This window comes from Chenopodium album, chromosome 8 (assembly GCF_948465745.1).
Source record: "Chenopodium album chromosome 8, dcCheAlbu1.1, whole genome shotgun sequence".
Lineage (NCBI taxonomy): Eukaryota > Viridiplantae > Streptophyta > Magnoliopsida > Caryophyllales > Amaranthaceae > Chenopodium > Chenopodium album.
In genome coordinates this window covers 17038228-17049493 of record NC_137841.1, presented here as the reverse complement: position 1 = coordinate 17049493, position 11266 = coordinate 17038228, and the positions used below count along the sequence as shown (strand labels likewise).

Genomic DNA, 11266 nt, shown 5'->3' with positions numbered 1-11266 from the left:
ATGGGAGGCCTTGGTATTCGGTCTATGGTATGTTTAAACGATGCTCTTATGTTCAAGAAAGTGACGCGAATGCATTGTAATCCCCAGCTGTTAGTGGCTCGAGCTCTAGAGTCAGTTCACACTTGTTCTCTGTGCACCGGGAACGTAAGGTCTAGTCTTTGGGGTAATGCTTCTTGGGGTAGACGAGGCTTGTTTAATGTGGCAAATAAGATGATTAGAGGTTTCAATTGGAAGATAAGGAATGGTGAAAGGGTAAAAGTTGCGAATATGAGGTGGGTGCAGGGCTCAACTCCGGTGTTTAATTCTAACCAACTCCTTCGAGGGTTTGGTTCGGGGAGAGTGAAAGATTTGATCATTCGGGAAACTAGATCTTGGAATGTGCCTCTTATTAGGGACAGGTTTGAATGGAGTACGGCCCAGAAAATTTTGGAGATGGAGTTACCGTCTACTGAGCAGAAGGATGTGCTCTATTGGGGGCACCATGCCTCAGGGGTGTACACTGTTAAGACGGGATATGCTTTGTCAATGTGTGATTTTTCTTTGCAACAGGATGATTGCTCTGACTATACTTTTTTTAGCCTCATTTGGAAGCTCAATATACCGCCGAAATGGAGTCTGTTCCTATGGAAGCTAGTGATGAATGGTTTAGCAGTTAAGTCAAACTTATCCCAAAGGGGTATAGATATAGACGACTTCTGTGACTCTTGTGGTATGGAACAAGAGGATCTTCAACATATTTTTAGGATGTGCTCTTTTGCGAGGTATGCTTGGCAGAATTGCCCTTTGCATATCTCTCCTGAAATTGATGAATCTACTCCTTTGCGACAATGGATTCAAAATCATATCCTGCTTTTTCATAGCGAGGATGGAAATAATAGTGAACGAATTGGCATGTTCATTGGAATTCTTTGGAGTCTCTGGTTAACTAGAAATGGGAGGGTCTTCCGTAATGAAGGGGGATATCTTGCAGACTTGTTTAATAACTATAGCCTAGTAATGCGGCAATTATCCGTCTGGAAGAGAATGGAGGGTAGTAATGCTTCTGGGATAAAGGAGGCAACGACTAATGGGGCACCACCTGGCTTTGAAAGAGTAAACATTGGTTTCGAAAGGGAGGAATTATTACACCCAACAGATGCTAGATTGGACGCCATCATTATGATGGATGGCTCTTGGCACAAGACGAGTAGGAATGCTGGTATGGGATGGGCTTACTCACTGGACCATCTAACCTATATAAATGGTGGTGGTGATTTTGGAAAAGCCCTCTCTTCTCTACATGCGGAACTTCTGGCTACTGTGGCTGCTCTAAAGTGGGCAAGAATAAAAGGGTATCAACGAATTGTTCTGTTTACTGATTCACTTGCCATTGTTCAGTTAATTCAACATCCGAAAAGGAGGGAAGTTTGTTTGCTATGGACAATACAGGAAATGCTTCATGAAGGAGGGTTGTTTACATCTTGCGTCATTTGAAAAGTTGGACGGGAGTAAGTTGCTAAAGCTATGATATTGCTACTAGATGTAGAGTTGAACCCTTTTGTTTTTCTAGTTAGTTTGCTTTAGTTTGTTGTTATCAATATATATATATATATATATATATATATATATATATATATATATATATATATATATATATATATATATATATTTGTTGAACTTAAATTATTTTTACTGAACTTAAATTAATTTTACTGAACTGAAATTATTTTTACTGAACTGAATTTAATTTTAATGAACTGAACTTATTTTTACTGAACTGAAATTATTTTTACTTAATTTTTTTTAAGGTGAAGTGAATTGGGCCTAAGCCGGGGTGTATGCAAATGTTTGTGAACAGAGCCTAAAACTTAATTCCCTCCCAACTGTTTTGAGAAAATGGGGTTAAAGGTGAGATTATTTTTTGATTTCGAAAAGGTAGATTGTTTTGAGTATAAATGTCAAAGATGGAATTATTAGTTTTCATTTTTTCATTATTGATTATTTGTAGCTTTAGTAATGACATACACGGATATAGGAGTGCATCTATTGTGTCACGCATACAAGAAGCGAGTAAGGAACATGTGGCTCTGATCTAAATTGATTCACTACTGGATTTCCTGATTTAGATCAAGTTTGATTAAAGTCATGTTGGTTTATTTTATGTTTTATTTCAAATAGATATCACTTATTTTTGTGACAAAATCAAATCTTAATGTCATTAAGATTCCAAATTAAGGAATAACATTGGCTCTGTTAGACACCAGCTACATTGTAAATGTAAGGAACTAAGGAATCTATAAAGGGGAACGCAAAATCAAAGAGACCCAACTTTCAAAAGAAAACAGTCAAATAAAGACGTAATCTAATTGCGGCGTCTGACCGTCGGTCTTCCAATCTAGAGGCTGTTTGGTCGCAACGGATAGTACTAAACTAAATACGAGTAAGCACATTTTTGAAAAGCCTAAATTCTAACTTTTAATTGCAGCAGGTGACACCCTATCGTATCAACTGTGACAGGGGTTATCTGAGTTATTTTGTTAGGAATTACCCGAGTTATTTAGTCAGGGGCTACTCAAGTTATACGGTCAGGGTTATTTGAGAGGTTCGGACAGGGATTACTCAAGGGGTTCAATCGGTCAAGGGTTACTTAAGAGATTACTCAGTTAAGAGTTATTCGAGTTACTTGGTCAAGGGTTACTCGAGTTACTCGGTCAGGGGTTACTCAAGTTACTCGGTTAGGAGTTATTTAAGGAGTTCGATCAGGGGTTACTCGAGAGTACGGTCAGGGATTACTTGAGGGGTTACTCGGTTTCGAGAGGTTTGATCATGGATTACTCGAGGGGTTACTCGGTCAAGGGTTACTTGAGGGGTTACTCGGTCAGGAGGAACTCAAGTAACCCGTGACCGAGTAACTTGAACAACCCCAGCTACCCGAATAACCCCTAACCGAGTAACTCAAGTAACCCCGACAACTCGAGTAACCCATGGCCCGAAAACTCGATCGAGTAACCCCTGTCGTACGGTACAGCATGCCGCATACAAAAAATTGTGATTCTAGTTACTATGAAAATATTTGATTTTGTTACAAAAATGTGCTTATTTGATACGATGTACTATTATAAATTTGTAAATCTATCACAATTACTGGTTAATACAGCCCAAGTAAATTTATCTGTGTAAGACTCTGTTCACTTCACCCTAAAAAAAAATAATATTCATTAAAAATAAGTTCAGTTCAGTAAAAATAATTTAATACAGCAAAAATCAGTAAATTTAAATATGAACTATAATAGATATTCAGTAAAAATAATTTCAGTTCAACAAAGTTAATTTCAGTTCAACAAAATTAATTTCAATTCAGAAAAAATGTTTTCATTTCAGCAATAATATTTTTTTTTTGTTTGAATAGTAGCAATAATAATTTAGTTCAGTAAAAATAATTTCAATATAACAAAAATAAGGTGAAGGGATGAACAAGGTATCTAAATAATTTTTTTTTTTTTTTTTTTTTTTTTGGTGTTTAGAGAGCCACAAGGGCGTGGGTGAGAATCGATTTCAAGATCTCTTGGAATCGGGAGGAAAGCTCTAACCACTTGAACTATCCCTCACTCTCGGTATTTAAATAAATTTCAGTACTCGGTATTTGTTAGTTGAACACTATGCTCACTTTGTTCTTTCAAAACGATAGTCCTAGGAGTACCATTTAAAGTTTGAGATGACTAATAAATAGTGTTTGATTGATTATGCCTTTTAAAATGTTATTTACTTCCTCCGTTTTTATTTTATTGCACCATTTGGACTTTGACACTATTCACTTAATGTTTTTTCACCATCATTTGTGATTTACCCATTAGGAAAAAATATAGTCATGAGAGATCTACTTAGATTCGTCTCGAAATATTCTTTTCAAATATCAAATTTTTATAATTTTTACAAACGTATAATAGAAGATATTAACAGCTAAAGTAATGCATTGGCAAACGTGAAATCCCTCATATGTTTCAATTGGAACATTAATGTTCATTACCTTTTTTTTTTTTTTTTTGAACTCTTAAAAATATTTGTTTACATATTTTTCTTGTTAATGCTGTTAATAACTAAATTTGTGACATAAGACTATAAGAGCAAACTGCGTCCCACATGTAGCTACCTATGGTGCTCGCATCACACACATTTTCCCGCTTAATTATAGTAGGAAAAAAATTGCACAACAAACTTCATTATAATTAGATTAATTACAACCAAAAACTAAATTGAGCCCACCTTTGAATAGTGTTCATATATATTTTTTTTTTTCTTGTGAAACATACTTTTTCTTTGAATTATAATTTTTTTTTTTAATTATAAATAATATACGAGTAACCGTTAAAGGTTGAAATTTTTAAATAAGACAACATTTTTCTTAATATTACAACTTTTGAGGTCTAAATTTTAAACATGTCACAAAAAAAAAAAAAAAAAAAAAAAAAAAAAAAAAAAAAAAAAACCTTGTAAGTTTGTTTAACAAGTAATCCCTCCTTTTTCAAATACTACCTCCAAATCATATTATATGCAACTTTGGAATTTTTTATATCTCACAAATAATACCTCAAAGTTGCACATAATATGATCCAAAGGTAGTACTTGTTTTATTTCTCTATGCATGGAATTTTAGGAGAAATTGAGAAAGTAATAAAATATGAAAGTAGTGGATAGGTAGAAGAATAAAACATTGTAAAAGGAAAAAGTAGTTGTTGAGAGAATTGGATGAGAAAGAATATGAAATTAATAAAATATGATTTATGTTGGGTCTACCAATTGAGAGAAATAACATAAATATTATAAAAGCTCTAAATAAGAAAATGGAGCAAATATTTAAAAACGTATGGAAATGAAAAGCGAAGGAAGTATGTTAAAATCGAGGGAGTAAACAGATTACCCATGATACGTGTCAATGTATAATTGGTATAAATAGTTAATTCTTTATATATATATATAGGGGAAGGCTCTCGTGAGAATTTTTCTTATGTGAGAATTTTTCATATGTGAGAACACTCTTTATGTTCTAAATTTTTACTCGTATGTTCTAAATTTTAAATCTGATGTTCTAAACTTTTTCTTAGGTGTTCTAAATTAAATCAAATGTTCTAATTTAGTACTCACATGTTCTAAACCATAAATTAGTTAAGTTTGATGTCATAAATTTTAAATAACTTGTTCCAAAATTTTAACTTATATGTTCTAAATTTTAAAACGTGTGTTCTAAGATTTTTAATTATATGTTCCAGATTTTAAAACGTATGTTCTATTTTTTTTACACGTATGTTCTAAATTCTTTACTCACACTTTCTATATTCTATATCAGTTTGTTCTAAATTTTTATTCACATGTTCATAATCTTAAGTCAGATGTTCTAAATTTTACTCATATGTTTAAAATTTCATAAAGCAATTTTTTTAAATTTTTAATCACTTGTTCTAATTCTAAAATCAGATGTTCTAAACATATTACTCACACAAATGTTCTAATTTATTACTCATATGTTCAGAATTTTAATTTGAGTCACATGTTCTAAATTTTAACTCGCATGTTCTAAATTTTTACTCACATGTTCTAAATTTTAAATCAGTTCTCATATAAGTATGAATTCTCACATATGGACCTATTCTCACCGGATCCCTCCCCTATATATATATATATATATATATATATATATATATATATATATATATATATATATATATATATATATATATAAATGATAAAAGAGAAATAAAAATCCCTCCTCCCCTATCCCGCCAACCGTTAGCTATTGAGTAACTTTTGGATAACTTTTAGTGGTTTGACCAAGTTAAATCATGATAAGTAGCGTTTGGTAATGTAGTGGTTGGGGTTCGTAGCTTTAATTGGTAAAAGTAGTTGTTAAGTATCTATTGATGTTTAAATCTATACTTTGAGAAAATATAAAAAAAAAAATGTTATATAGTGGCATTTTTGTAAATAAGTCAACAACTTTTATTAAATGTGAGTTCCACAAATGTTGATTTAGTTACAAAAATGCAATCTTGATTTGATTGAGATGTGTTAGTTGATTTATTTACGAAATGTCACTAATTAAAATTTGATTGTTTATTAGGAAAATAAATTGGGGCTGCTTCCTATACTTTTAAGAAAAAATATATTATATGCAACATCAGCTAGTCAATAGCTACTTACCAAACACTCATAATAGGTTAATTATCTATCTTCAAAGCTAACAACTTGTTAACAACTATAAAGTAATTGCACAGTTACCGGCTAGTACCATTACTAATAGAACTAATAGCTAACTCCACAACCATGGCCATATTCGGAAAAATGTAGCTATAAAGATAGCTGATAGCTATGGAAGTAACGAACTGTTTTTAACTGTCAACAAGCTGTTAGTTATGTACATAAATAATTAAGTTTGGGTGTTTAGTATAGTAACATTTTACTAGTTGTCACCTTCGAATATACAGGGTAAAAAAAATTTAAAAAAAAAAAAAAAAAAAAAAAAACTCAAAAAGATACCTCTAACTTTCAAAAAGCATATTCGACACTAGATTTTGAGTAACTTTTAGTGGTTTGACTTTTTCAAACTATTACTTAGTAAAAAAAAAAAGAGTGTTTCGCAATGTAGTATGGGAGTAGAGTTTATTAGTTTGAGTAACTTTTGTGAAATATTAGGTTGTTGGAAATTTTCTTCTATGTTTTTATAATTTTATCGTTAATAGCTAATAGCTACTATCACAGTTAACAGCTAACAGCTACCTCTACGGTTAATAGCTAACAGCTACTATCGCAGTTAATATCTAACAACTACTATCACAATTAATGTCAAACCACTAAAGTTAGCTTAAAGCTACTCAAAAGCTGCTGTCGAATGCGTCTTTAATAAAAAAAAATATTAAAAACAAAAAAAAAACCAATAATTGTTTTTTTTTCCTGCAATTTTAATTCACTATTTATGCAGTCATAATAAAATAATTTTGTTATATGTTATCATTTATAAAAAAAGAAATAAAGTAACTTATTTATGATATCATTTTTTCACCTCATTGTAAATATTTTAAATATGAACTTTTTATAATTTTCATTTATCTACATAGTCAAAATATTATGATCAAAGAAACGCGTTGGAGAATATTACACAAATATAAAGTACTCCATCCGTTTCGCATTAGTTGCAACACTTATCATTTTCGTCCGTTTTATATTAATTGCAACACTACTATATTTAGGGTATGTTCGGCAAAATATAGCTGTGAAGGTAGTTGTAGCTGTGGAGATAGCTGTGAGCTGTGTATATAGATGTTAGCTGTGAAGATAAATAATTTAGATATGAGGGTTCGGTAAACTAGCGGTTGACTAGCTGTTACATATAAAAATCTACATTTTATTTTTAAAACTATAGATTAAATTTTGAACAGCTACCTCAAAGGCTACCTCTAATTTCAAAAGCTAATCTTTCTAACTTTTCATAAAAGCTACCTCCACCACTAAAAGCTACCCTAACCACTACTTTGTCAAACACTCACATTTTTTGTCAAGAAGTGATTTAACTTGGTTAAACCACTAAAAGCTACTCAAAAGCTAGCGTCGAACACGCCCTTATAAAGAGCCTACTATTATTTTATAATTTCTCTCTCCCACTAACTAACTTTCACAAATAATTTATTAATATTTTTTTCTATCAACCCCACTCACACTACTTATTATTATTATTATTATTATTATTATTATTATTATTATTTCTATCTATTATTGACAATACTATTATAAGCCTATAAACCCAGTCTATAATTTTCATAAACTACGAACCAAATCTACTATTACAACTAATGCGAAACGGAGGAGTACTAGTAAGTCGAATTTTAAATAACAAAAAAATTAGTACTACAATAGCAAATCAATAAAATGAACAAATAATTAAAATTTAGAAACATTATATGAGGCTGGCCGTAGTTTTCAAAAAAAAAAAATATGAGGCTGGCCGTAGTTACGCCGATTTTAAAAGAAATCAGTCATTTTTTTATTTACTTTTATTTTTTGACGAAAATGAATGCGAAACGGAGGAGTACTAGTAAGTCGAATTTTAAATAACAAAAAAATTAGTACTACAATAGCAAATCAATAAAATGAACAAATAATTAAATTTAGAAACATTATATGAGGCTGGCCGTAGTTACGCCGATTTTAAAAGAAATCAGTCATTTTTTTATTTACTTTTATTTTTTGACGAAAATGAATTAATCATTAGTTACACTATTTATTTTCCCTATTTAACAGATAACAAACAAATCGAATAACAATATGCTAAAAATAAATCAAAACAGTTAAAACAAAATGGAGAATGTGATACTCTCTACATACCTGTTGTGCTCTGGATGAATAACAAGACCATGGTAAAGATCCTTAACACCAACAAAGAACCCTTCTCTTGTAAACTGCCTTTGACTCGACTCGTGGCTAAACTCCGTCACTAGCAAGTTGAACCGGCTTCCGACCGATGCATACAGCCGTTCTCGCGGTCGCTCCACCACAAAATCCTCCTCTCGATTCGACGACGAAGACGACGTTGATCCTTCCATTCTCTCTTCTCTACCTCTAGCCATCATTATCCTTGCTATTTGTTTGGGTTTCATCGTAACTATATTATTTCGCGAATATTTTGTCAAATTCTTTCTAATTTAAGCCTTAAACGTTGAAAAAAAAATAAGTAAGACTCTTCTATTAATGAATTAATTTTTAAGGAAAAATAGAATGTCTTATTAGCAAGAAATGATGAATAATCTGACCTTAGATGTAACTTGATTGTAATCGTACACTAATTTTAAGTTGAGTGATGATTTGGTTTATTTAGAGGGTTTTAGCGCAGAAATGATTTGAAATGAAGAGGGATGTTAAGAAAAGAGAGAGCTTATGTAGAGTTGGGGACTATAATAAATGTTTAAATGGATTTGTAAATTAAAACGCAAATTGGCAATATGTATATATGTAGCTGTGTTTATCACTTTCCACTAGTTGGTTGATGATAATTAGCACTTTGCCCATAGTATGTGGTTTTAGTTTCTAATTGATTTAATTAATTAGGATTATCTAAATCAATGTGAGCCCTACCATTAGATTGATCAACAAAGAGATGTGTTATTTCCTAGTCATTATTCTTATGTTATGTGTAACGTTGTATAACATTGAATATGGACTAAGGAGATTGGATAAAGTTTAATGTCTAATTAATTTTCTCAATATTATGGAATATGGGGACTAACAAAGTGTTGGTTCAATTAGTAATACCTCGTATTTTAGAGGTATGAGATTCAAATCCTAAGCTACCAACTGAGGGTATTTGAGGGTTGAGATTCTCTTACCCTTCCTTCTATTCTCAAATGCTTTGTCTGTAAATATTAGACCGAAAAACCGTAAAAGTTGAGACTTGGTCTGGATCCTCCATTCCTCCTTACTAATAGAAAAACAAAAAACAAAAAAAATAAAATAAAAAAGATTTTATGGAATATGGGTTGATCTCGTTGTTTAAAGGTTATTTGGAACTTGCAAACATTCATCGATCTAAATTCTCAATATAATAAAAACTAAATGACCCTATGTCAATAGCATAGCTTCTAATATGCTCCTGAATAATAATTTTAGATGTATTTGTGTTGTTCTTGACAAATATTATTGATGTATCGTGGCTGAGATGATGGCAACTCTTGATTAGCAAATATGCAAGACAAAATTTTCAAGTCTGCAATGATATTTATACTCAAACACTCAATTCCACGAGTTTGCTAGACAAATCTTTTAAGTTTGTTTTCCTATCACAAAAAATAAACAAACAAATAAAATTATAATTTCTATTATGGCAAACATGAGGGAATCGACTAAATCTTGTGTGAAAAGATTAGGGGGCGTTTGATTTATCAAGTTGGAATGCTGTTGGGGAATTTATGTATGAACAAGGGTCACAAAAATAGCAAACAAATTAGAACGAAAAAAACTTCGAGTCGTGAACGGAATCACTTTCCCAAAAGTATAATTCTAACCCTATACTACAATCGGGTTTTTCACGGAAATTTACTTAGGAGATACAACGAAGAAACAATTGCAATCACAAGTAGGATGATTACAATTCAATGTATAAAAGCTTTTGGATTTATGATGATGATAAATAAATTGCAAAGGTTTTTAAGAAAATATTCACTAATGATTTTCTTAAGTCACATCAACATATGTTCATAGAACATATATATATTAAAGCAAAATCCTCAGCCAAAAGCCACGAAAAATGACTGACAATTTCAATGAAAACTGATGAAACCGTCACCCTTGATCTCCTCTCTGACACGCGCCCGATCGGGCCTGCTGCCGCCCGATCGGGCGGAAATCGACGTCAACTCCAGGCGTCTTCTCGCGCCCGATCGGGCGGCTGCCCCAAACTCCAAAAGTCAGTTTTGTTCCCTTCTCGCGCCCGATAAGGCGGCGGCTGCTCGATCGGGTGGCGAAGATTATGATTTCCAGACTACCCTCGCGCCCGATCGGGCGATCACCATCACGATCGGGCGTCTGACCGGGCGATGTACAGGGGCAGCAAACCAGAGTTTGAGTTCTTCTTTATCAACCTTTAATCAAGGTTAATTGCTTTAATAATCTTTACTAATTAAATTGCAACACTATAGCCTAAGTAATTTAATTATTTACCTGAAATTTGTCTCCAATCTCAAAATTATTCAACAATCCTCCCCCATTTTGAGAATTAAACTAGACACATTGCAAAACATCATCATCACAAAACAATCTTATGCATAAATGAAAGTGTACATAGACTTGAACTCCCACTTAGTGAAATATACAATTCAAGAATCTTATGTATCGTAAAACGTTTGAACCAAAAGCAACACATTTGGAAACTTGAAGATATTACACACACAAGGTTAATTACTTAAATACATATTAGCTTGACACTATAAGCCATGTGTTCATATCTATTTATAAGTACATCAAAGCTACACCCCTAATAGCTTCTTGAAGCGGCTAAACCTCATACTTATATAGGTAGAGTTCCAACATGCTTCTGTGACAAAGCACTTTTATCAGGAATTCTATTAAGTTTAAAACAACCTCTTTTCATCACAAAAAAACCGGAACTTTACCTTGGATGAATAAACAAGTTCCCAATCATCAATTAAGAGAATTAATCTCATTGAACTTAAGACCCAACGTCTTATTGGGCGTTAAGTTGAGATTCTCCTAATTGTGATTATTTAGGGTTCCAATCCTAAACCGA

At 32.1% G+C, this 11266-nt stretch overlaps 1 protein-coding gene across 1 annotated transcript; it reads left to right on the top strand.

Annotated features, from left to right (window-relative positions):
- On the top strand, window positions 1-1473 carry LOC145642771 (uncharacterized). The gene has a single exon (XM_081693945.1). The coding sequence runs from the start codon at window positions 1-3 to the stop codon at window positions 1471-1473; it is 1473 nt and encodes a 490-aa protein (XP_081550071.1).
- Window positions 1474-11266: the final 9793 nt, after the last annotated feature.

Excerpts from the sequence above, each read along its gene's own strand:
- LOC145642771 (XM_081693945.1), top strand. The coding sequence starts at position 1 with ATGGGAGGCCTTGGTATTCGGTCTATGGTATGTTTAAACGATGCTCTT.